We start from the raw sequence: 16,760 nt of genomic DNA, 5'->3' as shown, positions 1-16,760 counted from the left end.
GCAGTGGTACAAATTGCTGACACAGACCACTGACTCCTGTTCCCTGTGACACCAGTTTCAAGTATCCTCTCACATAAGCAGTGGTACAACTTGCTATACGCAGACCACTGACTTCCCCGTTACCTACTTTCACCTGGACTCCATTCCTTCACTATAGACAGCGGTACAACTTGCTATATGCAGACCGCTGACTCTCACTACCTCCTCGCTACTCATGGACATTCCTCCTCACTATAGCAGTGGTACAACTTGCTATACGCAGACCACTGACTTTCCTCACGTTTACTTGTCCATCTGGTTCCTCGTGTACATACATCTACTCATTACCAGTTGCTGCTAGTCATAGACTTTCCTTGAGCATTCTCTCACCATCTGCTGATTCTCCTGTTCCGTTGTCACCCTGCTACCAGAGAACCATAGTACCAGCTATATTACTCTGGTAAGTCCATCATCTGGTGATATCCTGGGCAAAGACTCCTAGTGCCCGTGACAAAAACTCTTCAACAGAAAGGAAGAGCTTGGAGGTACAGTATATCTTATTGGATACTAGGGATGTCACTGGCAATCATCAACTACTTATACTAGTATTGAGAACCACTCACAGGTTTATAGCCCTACCACTGTTATATGAGACTTACACTACCAAGTACTGCTACTATAGCCAATTCTTGACCACTTCAACCAATAAAAGGGAACAGTTCACCATATTCAAAGAAGTAACATACAAATTAAGTCCCTGTTTATTAAAATATTCACATTTAAGTGGGAATAGAAAAATATTCAGCTGAAGTTATTATAGAATGCTTAAACATGGATATTTTGCTAAATAAGATTTCCACTCCCTCCTGTGAATTTTTAACATTTATTACTTTGATAAACAGTAGCAGCTCCTTTTGCTTAGAAGACAACACAAATATTGCACCATATGCCCTGACAGATCTTAACAGGAAGAATAACAATTTTGGGGCGTGAAAGTGGTGGGTTTCTCCGTTTGAGGGGTGTGGCATAACAGAATAGGTGCGTGGCATGCTAGGTCAGGGATTGCACATTGCCAGTTTTGTCCAAATGTTTTGCCTTGGAAACAGAACCTGTAAATCAACCTAATACTGTGAGCATGTTCAGAACAAACTTTGGTACAGAAATCAGTCAGCATGCTCAATGCTAATATCTCACTCCACCTTTTTGCAGCCATTGATGATTCTCTGTAATCAAGAGGGTATTTAATATGACTTCATTTGGTTCCTGGCCTTGAACTATACTGTCTCCTGGTTACAGACTCTGATCCTTTCAGTGCCAACTTTTTTATCCTTGTTTCTGATGTTACAGCTTCTGTCCTGGCTATCCAATATTATTATCAACAGTGGTCGAAGTAGAAATTTAAAAGTGGTAGTATGAAAATTTAGAAATGGTATGAAAAATGTAATGGGAATGTAAGTGAATGGAATTTAACAGTCTCACAATGAAGACTGTAGGAGAAGTGGCGGTATGACATACCATCGTATACACCCCCACTTCGACCACTGCATGTACTGTAAACTATGTTAATAATCTCTTACCTGTTAAAGCTATTATTTGTATACTCTTTACAAAAACAATTGGCTAAATTAATTTGGCAGATTTTGAGACCCCGAGGAATGTTAAAATTAGAATAACAAAGTAATACATCTGCTGCTAACTCCAATGAGAGAACATCAACAAATTTGAGCAAAAAAAGTAGATTAAGCCATGAAACATGGCTTAAATATGACACACTCACAATACAGTATATTTCAATAATGAGTGTTAACTGTTAAAGAGTATGCCGTAGAATATAGGAAAAAGCTAGTGGATCAAAGAACGTCTAGTCCTCATTCTATACACAATGCAAGGCATATAATTCTTCACCTTGGAAAACAATTAGAACAAATAGTTTGCACAAGCTTAAATTAGATGAATAAAATGCTTTATATGTAACAGAGATAATCTACTAGGCCACTGAGCACATTTTCCTCTCACCATAGAGTCGCATGGTGCAGTTTTTGCATACTCATAGAGCCCGTCTCAACGGCAACATGCGCACAATATAGACTTCTGCTGGCCTATAGATGTTCTGGGATTTACTGGTACTTTAAAATGAAGTAAGGAAATGCCCCTACTCTTATTCATTACCAGTTTATGCTCACATGCTCTTCAAGCAAAGCAGAGTATGTGTGCAACTTGAAATTGAATGGGGAGAAGTGTTTAGCATACCGGCACATACCGCCCCACTTCGAGCACTTATTATCAGAATTCAATAGCCTTCAATCTACTTTTTCCTTTCCAAGATGCTACATCACCCTGCAGCTTTAGGTCTCCTTTTCAGACGAGCTGTAGAAGATTTGGCTGCCCATTGCTGGGGATTTTGATAGCACTGCTGAAGTTTGTGACTTTTTTTTTCTTTAAAATATAATGCAGAACTATATTGATAAATACTGTTATGTACTGTTTCTACCACAATGAATCAGATTTAAATTGACTAGTTTACAATATGCGAAAGACTGCAAACTTGTCATTAAAACATGTAGTCAGTTTTATATTAAGCAAGTGGTAAATATATTAAATTAATTATATGATTTCTCTACAAATCAGTACAAATCGGTACAATTTTCTGGTTTTAGTTAAACCGCTAAACTAAAATGAGCAATTGCCAATATTATTTAACACCTCTAAAATTCAGCTACAAAAAAATGGAACTATAATTACTGTTATTTCCTGTTAAATCCATTGTGAAGTTGAATTTTAAGAACAGAATACATTTGTGAAGCATTTCCTTAGAATATACTTCACAGTGGAATACAATGAGAAGAAATTGGTATATTTGCTCCGATGTAAATAAAATAAGGCAGCTAAGCCATTTTTCACAAATTACTAGTGTTATGTTCTACACGGAAAGCAACGTACATAATCCATCAGTAAAATAGCTAGGGATGCATGTCGACAGCAGTGAAATACATGGCACAGAAGTCACTGATGTTTATGTAGACAGCACATATTGCACAATGAAAGGATCAATGGTATCTGTCAGATTACTTGCATGGTTTTGTGTATGAAATGTGACATAGGCGCGTTGTAAAAAAACGCTTATCTGGAAAAGCCAAAGTTAATTCAATTTATAACATTATAAATATGACCAGTTTGGTTTACAAATTTCTTAATATTCAACACATAATAATAATATTAATAATAATAATAATAATAATAATAATAATAATAATAAAAACATTTACCAGGCATTGTGTTTTTTTGTTCCAGCTGTTGTTACCTTTTTCTTTTTGTATATAATTACTGAAATATAAAGAGTATACATTGTATTCACAATTGGATAAAAAATAGATAAATAAAAAACTAAGATTTATCTATTTTATCTAGAATAAACTTGCCCAGCTCACGGCCTTGATTACTAGGCATCAAATGTGGCCTGTTGCTGGTCCTTCAGAAGTAGAACTATATGTTACTGCACATATATATATATAATCTATTTATAGTTTAATGAAAAATATAATGTTCTTATAATAAAGTCAGCAGTAAAGAAAAGATTATGCATTTAACTAAACCATGGATCATAGAGCTGTCCCAGGCTTAAAAAAATTAAAACTCCTAACTTAGAATTGTACACCCCATATTTACTTGATTCCATACCTTTTCTCAAATTACAATAATTGCTGTTATTTATAACTGTACAGTCTATTTTCAAAGTCAATTATACTTTGTTATTATTCTTTTATTTATAAAGCACCACCATATTCACCAGTGCAGTACAGTGTGTATTTAAACATTCACACTGAAAAGTTATATGTGATTCATTCAAAACTAAGCAAAAAGCATCACATGTTTAATTGCAGTGAAAAATTTAATTATTTGTCATTATAAACATTGCAAACAATAATAGTCACAATTTACATTCTTCCAATTCTCCTTATAAGCACAGCATACATAGAGGTACTGGACAAAAAATGGAGACACCAATATAAAGTCACATAATAGAGCGCTGGGCCACAATATGCAGCCAGTACAGCTTGTATGCACTGGGACATTGAGTTTGCCAGTGTCTGGAACTGCGCATTAGGAATGCATAATTCTTCTACAAGCAAGTCACATTGTCAGGCACCATCCCTGCTTACCTGCCTTGTCGCAGGGACAGACGCCTTCAAGCTCTGTCTGGCAACGGGAAACGGCCCATAGCTCCCACTTATGTTATGTTGCATCCGCATTTCCATTCTGATTTTTTTAAATTCTTGGTGTGACCACGGCTACGTTGCCTACTCTTGTTCTTCGCTTGCTACCTCGCCAGTGAATGACATCAAGGGCCAAACCTCCTTGCAGGTGTCCCTGGTGAATACCGGGGGCTTGTTAGACTCTGTGCCTCCTTGCTCAGTTGCACCAACTGCTGGCAGGCAGTCTCCCATCAAATTCCTAGTAAGGTTGTGATACACATAATTTGACGTCTAATTGATAGTGGTGAAAAACTGTGTCTCAAGCATTGTTCCAAAATATCCCATAAATGCTCAATTGAGTTCAGATATGATAACTGAGACAGCTATAACATATGGCTAGCATCAGAGTCATGCTCATCAAAACAATAGGCTACCACACATGCTCTATGGATGTCAGCTTTCACATGTTGGAAATGTCCTCACCTTTTAACAAGCAGCATGTGGTGAAGATGATCACTTAGTACCATTAGCTAATGATTTGTAACAAAACTTACTGTCTTTGCCTCCATGATGACCTCTCTGTGCCTCTCTCAGAACTTCTCTGCAGCCAGGCCGCGCTGATTTGATACTCACCTGTCACTCGTTCCAGTCTTGGTCTGTAGTGTTGTGATCGACTCTCCAATGCAATCACATGATCGGGCCTCTGGGGCGGGAGTTTCAAACTGCTTCCTATTTAAACATGCACTGACACTTCCTCGGTGTCAGTGCAACTCGTTTGCTGTGCTTTTGACTCCCAGCTCTCCCCAATTGCTTCCTATACCCTTTGGATCTCCGTGTACCAGTAATCGCCTGTCTGACCAAGTCTGTGGAACATCCCTGTATACTTCACTGCCTGAACCGTATACCAGTATCGCCTGTCTGAAAAAGTTTGTGGAACATCTCTGTGTACTTCGCTGCCTGAACCATGTACCAGTAATCGCCTGTCTGACCAAGTCTGTGGAACATCCTTGTATACTTCGCTGTGTGAACCGTGTACCAGTTCCCAGTATGACTATTCTTGGCCTAATTCCAGTGTACCAGTTCCTGGCGTGTCTATCTACTCTCTGCCTGATCTCTGTGTACCTATACCTAGCATGTTTGACTACTCTGATCCCTTCACTGCATCCTTACAGATCCGCTGCTATCTAGAGACATTCTTAAGTGATTCAAATCTGTGTTACATTCTGAGGCAACCCTGAGGGCCGCGACCTACGGATTCCTGGCAGCTAAGCCCATCCCGCCTCGCGGTGGTTCTTGGTAAATACTGGGAAACCCGTTAGACGCCACACCTCTGGTCTGCCTGCGCTAATCAGGATTAATACAGGTATATGAATTGTGACATGATTAGCATTAACTTTGCCTTCTACAGGAATGACTGTACCCAACCATCTGAACCCACAACAGAACATGTGCACCCACAACGTTATGGAACCACCAGAAGCCTTCACTGTTGGAAACAAGTACTTAGGGCTGTAGAGTTCTTTAGTTCTTTATGCATGTAGTCATCCTTTAGTCAAGAATGTGGTGAACAATGATTTATCTGACTGGATCACCTTTCTCCATTGCTCAGTAGTCCATTGCCAATGTTCTCAGGAGCATTAAAGATGAAAACTTGCATTGCCATTGTGATGATTGTTTAATGCACTATAACCTATGATATCCTGCCTTGACCATTTGTTGTGGCTGCTCTTCTCAATGTCAATTGATCTGCAGTTGCTTATTTGTATTGCCTTATTTTTTAAAATAATGCATATTACACTGCTGCTTCCGTGCACGGTTGCCATTTGCTGATAATGTTTTACCTTTCAGAGATCCTTGATGACATCATTTTAGAAACCGTTTCTTGCGAAAAAATATCAAGTAGAGTAATCCTGGTCACTGAAACGCCTGCTAAAGGAAACAATGCATAGAATCACCTCCCCTATAACGACACTGAGGTTTCTTCATGCAGCCATTCATCATAATTATAGGCATCCAGGGCAGTCCAGCATTTTTATACATGACTCTGACCATGCTGGGATGTTATTTGCTCAATTAACACATCAGCCACACCTGTATGGAGGCCCCCTGCTTTCAGTATGCTTGTTGCCCCTCATTCATACAGGTGTTTCCACTTCTTAATCTACTACCTGTATATTATAAACAAAATACATATACTTTCCAAAAAAAACAAACATAGCAATTATATAATATATACAATTCCTTGTCTGTGTTGGCCTAAGAAATAGATTTGGAATAAATAGGCATTAGAATAGATGGGGTGCAAAATGAAAACGTTGCTTACAGTCTTCTGCAAAATATTAAAAATTCATCACCCTTATTTTTTTAGGTACCTATAGCATGTGGTATAAATACAACATCTGAGATGCTTAATAAATTTGTACCTATTGCAGTCCTTCTGAAGTTCATTTCCTTTCGTGTTTTCGTCATCTTTAGGTTCATATTTCACTGCCTGTAGAAATATCAGATGTCACCTTATTTCGAAATGAATGTGTTGCCTGACGTGGAGGAGGTTTACAAAGCTACTGAACTATATATATATATATATATATATATATATATATATATATATATATACACATACACACACACATCTGCGCACACACACACACACATATATATATATATATATATATATATATATATATATATATATATATGTATATATATATATATATATGTATATGCATATACATATACATACACACACAACTACCACAACATGAAAACCACTGAGGAGTGATGTAAGTAACATTGATCACCTTGTTGCAATGGCATATGTAAAGTGGTGGGATATATTAGGCAGCAAGTGAACAGTCAGTCTTGAAGTTGATGTGTTGGAAGCAGGAAAAATGGGCAAGCGTAAAGATCTGAGCGACTTTTGACAAGGGTCAAATTGTAAAGACAAGATGACTGGGTCAGAGCATCTCCAAATGATAGATCTTGTGGGGTGTTCACAGTATGCAATTAGTACATGCCAAAAGAAGTCCAAGGAAGGACAACCGGTGAAATGACGACAGGGTCATGGGCGCCCAAGGCTCATTGTTGCGCGTGGGGAGCAAAGGCTAGCCTGTCTGGTCCAAACCCACAGAAAAATTACTGTAGCACAAAGTGCTAAACAGTTAATGCTGTGATAGAGAGGTGTCAGAAGACACAATGCATTGCAGCTTGATGATTATAGAGCTGCATTGCCGCAGACTGGTCAGAGTGCCTATGACCACACCTGTCCACACTGAAAGCACTACAATGAGCATGTCAGCACCAGAACTGGACCATGGAGCAATAGAAGAAAGTGACCTGGTCTCAGTGTCGGACTGGGACATGAAGGGCCCACCGGGGGAAATGCAGCGGTAGGGGCCCACTACAATGGGGTGTGGCCAACTGTAAGAGGGGTTGTGGTCAGTCATTAAAGGGGATGGGGTCAGGCCATGGAGGACAACGTATAGCACCTTAGTATGGTCCATAAAGAAAAAGAGGACATTTGCAGTGAGGAGCCGCGAAGGAAAAGACAGAAGAGAAGAAAGAAGTCAATAGGAAAGTAAGTGAAGGGGAGCAAATGCAGCATGGAGGGCACTGTGTGAAACAGGGGAGACAGGGAAAGGGGAGGGATGAATTGAATACAATCAATCATCATCAGCTATTTGTGTGCTGTCCATTCTTTGTGGTTAGTGTTCTCTCCCCTCATAGTGTACACAGAAAACAAATGTTATACTACAGTACTAGAGATCAACCATTCATCATATGAAAACCACAATATAAGGGTATAGACTAAAAATTAATATATCCATGAAGCACTATGGAGACCACAAAATTATTAGCATAAAAATATATGCACATTTAAAATATTACATAAATCTAATTACACTCTAGACACTGGCAAATAAAAACAGGACTCTAAAAAATGATCTACCCACAAAATGTACACTCAATAATAATCCAATGCCACTACAAAGGACAAAAGCAAAACATTAATATTAAAGCATATAGCAGATGCAATCCTATAAGGACCTAACTGTCTGAATGTGTTTTATTCTGATTAAGATATGCTTCTATAGGGAATAGAGTCCCACAATTGATTGAAAACAAATAAACATGGAACATGATATAAACAGTGAATTTGGTTACTAGTTTATTAGGAATCCATTCATTGGTCAGCTGCAATAGGATCCTTTTATAGAGGCACTGAAGACGTATATTGCAATGAAGCCATTCTAATTTATCTCCCTCCCTCCGAGGTCACACAGTGGAGAGCTCTAGAGAAGTTTGCACGATTTATTACTTACTGATTACACGGACTCACACTGCAGTTAGGATGGCAACTTTATGACTACAGGACGCCTGCAACTACAGCAGAAGGAGTAATCTGAGATCTGTGTCACTGTGAAGCATTTCTGCCTCTCTCTGTCTCAGGAGCAGGAAGTGTTCTCACGTGCTGGCTGTAGGAAGGGATTTATTAGTTTGACAGTCTCCGTTTCATATGTAGACTGACCGCAACTCGGTAATTCTCTGCTCTGCCTCACCAACAAAGAGGGCGGGGTTATCAGGCAACAGGGCCTCCCGGGGGATACCCCGGCTCCCCGGCAGGCCAGTCCGACACTGCCTGGTCTGTTGAATCACATTTTCTTTTACATCATGTGGATGGCTGCGTGCTTGTGCATCATTTACCTGGGAAAGAGGTGGCACCAGGATGCACTATGGAAAGAATGCAAGCTGGCAGATGCAGTGTGATGCACTGAACAATGGTCTGCTGGGAAACCTTTTGGTCCCGGCATTCATGTAAATGTTACTTTGACACAAACGACCTATCTAAACATTGTTGCAGACCAAATACATCCATTTATGGCAATGCTATACCCTGATGGCAGCGGCCTCTTTTAGCAAGATAATTTGGCCTGCCACACAGCAAAAATTGTTCAGGAATAGTTTGAGGAACATGACAAAGAGTTAAAGTTGTTGACTTGGCTTTCAAATTCCCCATATCTCAATTCGATCAAGCATATATCGGATGTACTGGAAAAATAAAGTCCAAGTTATGGAGGTCCCACCTCGAAACCTAAAGGATCTGCTGCTAACATCTTGGTGCCAGATACCACCGGACACCTTCAGAGGTCTTCTGGAGCCCATCCCTTGATGGGTCAGAGCTGTTCTGGCAGCACGAAGAGGACCTACATAATATTAGGCAGGTGGTTTTAATGTTTAGGCTGATCAATGAATATATTTTGGTGAAACAAGGATATGTGGATTATATGCAAATTTTGTTCAAATTAGGATTATTTTAATCCCTAAGTATATTTATTTGGTGTAATGTTAACTGGTATGTATAATGACTCTATCACCATTAAATAGGAGCCTTTTTGGTAGTAATGTGGAATTGGAGAGGGCCTGGCAAAGCTACTAGGCTGCATGCCACTAGTAGATGGGAGGAACTAAAATTTTTGGCCCCTTTACTAAAAGCTCACTGTCCAATAGAAAGATCTCAAGTTTCCAGGCTTTCACCCAATAATGATAACCAGTCCAGGCTTGCTAGCACAGAGGACTCTTAATTATTGAGGGAGTTGCAACCACAGTTAGTTCATTTTCTTGTAGTAATAATAAATATGTGCTAGTCTGGCTGTTAAAGCAGGACAGAACTGGGGATTGTGGAACCATGGACCAGTTTAAACAGATTAATCCATTATTTAGAATTCTATGCTTCTAACAGCAGGACTAGATTCCATAGGAATTACTGAATCTCAAGACCTGCAAGATGACAAGATTTTCTCTTTGAGTTAGGGCTGCAGTGTTCCATCAATGAATAAGCAATGTAGGATAGATAATGGAGGTTTTCACTTCACCAAATTGCAGCAACTCGTTGCCAATACAAGACAATGAGATGCTAGTTAGCAGGCAGGAGTTTATTGGGGTGGTGTCTGGGGTTAGGGTGGACTTGTTTTTATTTTGTTTTGTAAAATCTTTCTGCTTTTACAGTGCGAGAGGCCAGTTTGTACTGTGGTATTTTGGAAATGCACACTTAGATACAATTTCATAATTGTGTGCATCCTAGTAGACATTATGATTGTGCTATTTTATTTCTACATATACTTTAACTTATATATAATGTAACAATTGAATAACAATCTGTCACATTTTACATTGTAGGCTATTTGCTGAAACAAAACTAAGCATGTTTTTTGATGGTCAATATACTATCAGAGCTTTGAGGGTCTTACATCAGTTTCTTACCATATTAATTACTGCAATCATATACATCACCCCATCAGAATGCAATAATAAAGTGCCTAGTAGCACCATATACCTTATTCCTTTTCAGCCTCCACGAATGGCTGGAGGTGTTTGATAATCCAGAGAGTGATCCCCTACCCACAGGATCCATGTAGCTACTGATTCCATTTTTACTGATCTGGATTTCTTCAGAGGTTCTGGAAGAAATAATGATGTGCTTCTGTCATTAAGCATACATTAAATGTAAATAAATTGATTTCTACAGAGTTTATGAGACTTGGATTTTAATTAATGCCAGGTGAACTATAGAATATTATTTTAGGAGAAAGTCAAACATCAAAAATGACAATTAAAGGGCTCATTCTGATTTGGGCATATGGATTTTTGTCTAGTGTGAAGCACACACATTTTTGCTGCACATGACCCCCCAAAAAAGTATGTTATTTTTTCACGCATCTTTTTAGAGCTTTCTTTTGCACGCATATGTGTCCAACATCATCCCATAAACATGCATACAGTCATTTTCATCCAAGTGACAATACACTTGGCCTCATTATCCCGGATAATGAAAATCACACCAAATACTATTAAATTGAATTTAATCAACCAGGGGGAAAGCCATGTATGCAAACGAAACACTCAGTCTGTGTGTGCACATTAGACCCACTAGTGATCGTTTTCTTTGCCCTGCCCACAAAATGATCCGATCTACCTAATTCTGTCATTTAGCGACCAGACCTCCACAAGTTGTCACATATGCAATTGATGATAAGTTAATGTACTTTAAGTCCACATTTTTATTGTTATACTTCAATTGAAGATGATTTGCAATTTATTTTTATTAACTTTTCTGCTGCAGGTTTCTAACGTATCTATTTGTGAGCTGGAGCTTCCAGCTAGCACGTATCAATTTATATTTAAAGATAGTAGTCTAACTAAGCTCTCATACCATCTCCTTTTCCTTATTTACTATAATAGTTACTAGAAGGCATACACAAGTACTGTCAGTTTTGTTTGTTTTTTGTCACAACAATGTTGCTGATATTTAGATAACAGTTAACCCTTAGTGATACAGAGACGCTAAAAAGGTTAACACTATTGCCGGACGTCTCTCATGAGATTTGCCTCTAGTCGGCCAGACCAGATTTGACATAAACAGACTAGACTGGTTGCATCAGAAATAGATTTTGAATTACAGTATGTTAACTACATGAGATTTGGCACATGTAACTTAATGTTTTAATGTTTTTTTTTGTAAGGCAAGGAATTTGCTTCCTATGTGTTACGTGATACCTTACCGTACAGCTTTCCATTCACTTATGTTGTTGTGGAATACAAATGTCAACTTCCTACAAATCAAAGTAGTATTTCTTATTCCTGTGATCCATGTGACTTGTGTCAAATTAAATCGTATGATAAAGTCAAAGGGTGCAATACGATGCAGAATTCAAGATACAGCAAGGAAAAGAAGTCACTTGCTAGTATAGCTAATCCAATAACATTTCCTATGTTACCGAATTTGTGGCTTGCAAGGTATATACGGGGTGTTATTCTAATATAGCATTTGAGGAACAATTTAGTACAGACTGGGACTGTAGAGCTTTGTGGGCTCCTAGTCTGCATACCTCTTTACATTCCTAATTGGAAAACTAACATTTTAGTCCACTCTGTGGAGCCACATCCATACATATCAAACCCACACCCGAAGACAGGTTAACACCCCAAATTACACACCCATGACCTTTTGTTGTGGGCACTGTCACTGTTTTCTCCTCCCTGCTTAGTAACCCTTTATTGCGTGTAGGGATACCAGATAAGCCATAAATCTGGAGTGGTGAAACATACATTCTGTATGGCTACATAGTGCGGGTATGCGGAATACATGTAGTGCCCAGTTGTTTCTCCTGAAACTGAACTGCACATTTGCATATTTTCCAAGGAACTATGCTAAAAATCTCCTTCTTAATAATCATAAAGCGTGCCTGCTTGATCCATACATTTCTGAAGCCCACTATACCTTTTGTCCAGCATCACAAGATGATGTTTATGTTTCCCCTTTTTTCTCATTATTCCAAACAGCAGCTCCTTTTGAGACGTTAATATCTGTTTGTCTTTTCGTAGATTTTCAAGTTGCAAGTGGAGTGATTTCTTTTCACTCTCAGATCCTTTCACATCATGTTCCAGCATCTGATTGTGCTGTTTCAGAGCAGACACTTCAAGATAAAGACTCTCATTAATCTGTTTTTAAATAAAAATACAGACATTTGACTGGTAACTTGTATTACACATATACATTATACAGGAAATCATTTCTGAAGACAAATTTACATCTGGTGACTTATTTATATCACAATACACTATGGTAATCATTTGCATGCCCACTAATCCTAAAGCATATTTTGATCTAATATGGAAAGATTATTTAATACACAGATGTGTAGAAAAAAATCCTTTATCACAACAGAAGTTAAGATCTCTTCTATGTATCTTAAAACAATGCAATACCCACTGTTATCTGCCCCCAAATGTTCCCCATGCCCCACAACATTTCCAATTGGAAAACCTATATTTTTTTTTGTCAAAACTACTGTATAGGTCTCAGTAGTTAAGGGATGTGTTGGCGACCCAGCTCCATGTTCATACCCTGAAACATCTTCATTTATAACCTGTTTAAAAACTACAAAAGACTGACATGGTAGTTTGGATTCAAAGATTGGTATGATTAAAAAATTAATTAAAAAAGTGAATGACATAAGATAAAAACAAAAATGTAAACAGCAAATGATCATGCTACAAATATTGATGCAAGTTACAGTTCTTCTGTAAATATGCACAGCCACGATGTTCGAAGGAACATTGCAACTAATTGAATATGCCCCTTAAAATCTAAAACATTATGTAATATCTATTTAACATCATACCTAAATTTCAAGTTCTCTGCCTCAATGTAATATAATCTTGACATGCTCTCATACAATCCCAATTACTGACCATATAACATCTGTAAAAGATGCCCCTTTCTTATACATGATGTCACCAAGGACTTGAATCTCACCCCAAAATGTCCTCATTTAATTGCAACAAGAATGCAGATGTCAGACTCATTTAGTCATCCTCTACTGCACAACTGTAACAATGATTCCACTGGTTCCTTGTGCCAATTTAAAATTCAAAATTATATACCCAAGTCATAAAGCCATTAAAAGTCTGCCCAGCCCTGTTTATACAACTTTTTCCTCTCACAGACTGACATGACACTAATCACGCATGTCTACAAGACTTCTCTAGAGTTGCACCTCTTCTGTGAAACTTTCTACCTCATCAATTTATCAGACTCCCTTCTAGTTGGTCAACCTTTGTGAGGTCTCCAAATAATTAAATGTTTAGAAAAATTTACTTTTAACTAAATTTTCCTCTTAGCTTCCTGCTCTCAGGCTTTGCTTTGTGAATACCAATGGTGAAAAAACATGTTTTCTCTCAAAAACAGAAACTCACGAAACTCTCTTATGGATAAGTAACATTAGGATTCTATACACTAGGTGCTGGTAATCTAAATTATTAAGCCATGGTTTAATATGCTTACAGTAACGTCCATAATATTAGTGCAGATGTCAATGATCATAATAAAGAACCAAGGACATTTACAAATAGAATGATAATGTGTAATTTTCGCTCATCATAGTATTCGTACATTAGCAACAGGGTTTGTTCTCCTCTGGCAACTTGATGCTGTTTCTTTTCTGAATAAAGATGCCCATACATGATGCAGATGCATCACTTTTGAGCTATCCATTAAGATTTTGCAAAACCACTAGATGCACATTCAATTCTATCACAGATGCAGTGAGCCTGTCCTAATCCAACTCATCACCACACATATCTTATTTGTGTCTGCCAGATCATAGTGATTGCTTTGGTCTACATTGACCGATTACACACATGTGCATCAGTCGCAAAAAGAAAAATACAAAATTAGTCTATTTCTCTGAGTCATTTCAGCTGGTAGACTGAACCTTTACAGTTGTTTTCACAGCCATGCCTTAATAATCAAACATTTTAGTCACCTGCTAAGATTAGATGGAAAATTCCTATTATATATGACCAATTTAAAAAATGACATATGAGTGGCTACTGAATCCTGGTGTCACACAGACTATCTCTTTGTGAATGAGAAGACATAGCTGGAAACATTACTAGTGCTAATAAGATATGATGTGAAATGCATTACTACTCATCCACCATAATCCTTAAAGGTTTTTATTACATGTCTTATAAAAACACTAACATTTCTGTTGGCCGCGATTTGAGACTGAAGTTTCACACATTCCTTTTCCAGTCCCTTTGAGGCGACTTTCTCTTGATGGAGTCCAGAATGAAGTGATGTGATTTGCAGTTCTAAGACATCTCTCTCCCGCTGTGCACTGCTACACTTAGATTCCAGTAGTTCTGCTTTTTGCTTCATTTGTTCTTGCATCTGCATGTACTGTAAACACATTGTAAAAGTTAAGTGTTTCAGTGTTTAAATAAAGGGGCTGTTAGATCTAAAACATAATGTACCAGTCAGACCTCATCTAATTTGGACACAGATGTGTATGGGAAAATTGGATACTTGTTCTGTCATTTTGCCCTTGGGCTGAGCAGCAGGATCATTCCATTGTGTGGCTGTTTAAAGTATCTTTTAAAAACCAGAAGCACAGCGTATGTGTTCCAAAAGTGTAGGCATGATGTTATGAAAATCTATCTGTGGGCTGTACCTATTTCTACAGAACTGGACATGCCTGTTTGCTGTAGAATGTAGAGTGAGTCAGTTTTACTCAGGTATATAGGCTGGTCAGGCTGATCAGACATGTTCTTCACTGCTATGGTACCTTGCTATGTGGATGGTGTTGGAGGTGGTACATAGATAAAGTAATGCCTAATTTATTGTGGCATTGCCAGGCTTTTAAGTCCACAAAATGCAGAAACTTACACCACCTCATCTAGCAGTAGCTTTAAGGAAATTTTACCTACAAAACACCAGTAACAAAAACATTGGTCAATTAAAATAAGACAGCCCATTAACAGCTATATACAAACTGAAAAACCTGCAGATCCCCCCAAAGCTTGGTGTGTCTAAGTGCACCTACAGTACTTGTCCGGCAAATACATCGAAGGCGGTGTCCACCTCATGGTCGGAGCCTAGTTTCAGCATGACAATGGATGCTATCAGGAAAGCATGTGGTAAAAAATAAATAAAAAAAATACCAAATCCAGTCCATCCTATTACCACTTTAGTCCATACCTATATTCATTTTTCATTTTTTCCAGCTAGAATACTGCTTACTTTAGCCTCATTTCTGGTTGAAATGAATCATTAAGGGAGCATTGGTACTTTCTTTATTATATTTGCCGCTTTTGTGTGTTTGCTGTTTTTACACAATGAAAGTGTAACCCATTATAAGTAATCTAGGTGCACCTGTGCTGTTAAACCACACTTGGCAAAATATCCACCCATCAATCAATGCAAATTTTTGCACGCTGCATATTCTTCAATGATGTCTTTGCAATCCATGCTTTTCCCTATAAAACCAGCTGAAATTGCTATTTAGATCATTAGATCATTCACGCAGTTTCACAATTTTGCAGTTCATAAATGTCCTTTAATGGTCCCTTACAGGAATGAGGATCAAATGCAAAACAGAGGAAAAAAACTAGAAGATTTTAATTAATAAAAGGAGTGGGCAAACTGTCATAGTAGGGTGTGATCAGAGCTGGATTAAGGCTTCGGGGGGCCCGGGGCACTTAAGACAGGGGGGCCCCTAAGATCTAAAATTAAGGGCATAGTGACACATCCTGCATTACATCCCCTACAGCCCACAGTATGACACTTACAGCTCTCCCAGAGGGCTCGTTTAGGTTGTCTGCATAAGAAAAATCATTGCTTCCACAAACTAAAATACTGTACATTAAAACAATCATCAAAACACCACATTAAAATGGGTATTGACACCACACATTAAAACTAGCAATGATATTACACATTAAAAATACCATTGATAATGTACACTAAAACTAGCAATGATACCGCACGCTAAAACTAGCAATGATACCGCACTTTAAAAATAAAATTTATAATGCACATTAAAACTAGCAGTTATACCGCAAATTAAAATACCATTGATAATGCATCACTGGGCATGGCCAGGCCACCCTCCTACAGACAAAAAAACTGCATTGTTGTGTACACCATTGAACGGTCACCAAAAATTGGGATTGTCCCACTAGAATGACAACATTTCACAGACTTTGCTGCTCTTTCCTACCTGTTCTTCTCACTTTCACCACCTG

The 16,760-nt window shown here is 38.2% G+C and overlaps 1 protein-coding gene across 1 annotated transcript in view; it reads right to left on the bottom strand.

The window, feature by feature from the left end:
* Positions 1 to 16,760, bottom strand: part of LOC142141449 (uncharacterized) — a 63,451-nt gene that overhangs the window by 31,556 nt on the left and 15,135 nt on the right. Inside the window, exons 7-11 of the mRNA XM_075199991.1 lie at positions 14,719 to 14,916; positions 12,451 to 12,671; positions 10,507 to 10,630; positions 6,596 to 6,663; positions 3,246 to 3,303 (exon numbers count right to left, since the gene is read on the bottom strand). Of these exons, the coding sequence (XP_075056092.1) occupies positions 3,246 to 3,303; positions 6,596 to 6,663; positions 10,507 to 10,630; positions 12,451 to 12,671; positions 14,719 to 14,916 (669 nt within the window). The remainder of the gene's footprint in view (positions 1 to 3,245; positions 3,304 to 6,595; positions 6,664 to 10,506; positions 10,631 to 12,450; positions 12,672 to 14,718; positions 14,917 to 16,760) is intronic.

The sequence above is a fragment of the Mixophyes fleayi genome, chromosome 1 (genome assembly GCF_038048845.1).
Source record: "Mixophyes fleayi isolate aMixFle1 chromosome 1, aMixFle1.hap1, whole genome shotgun sequence".
In the NCBI taxonomy this organism is placed as follows: Eukaryota; Metazoa; Chordata; class Amphibia; order Anura; family Limnodynastidae; genus Mixophyes; species Mixophyes fleayi.
The sequence above is the reverse complement of the archived record's forward strand: the minus strand, read 5'-3'. Positions and strand labels throughout refer to the sequence as shown.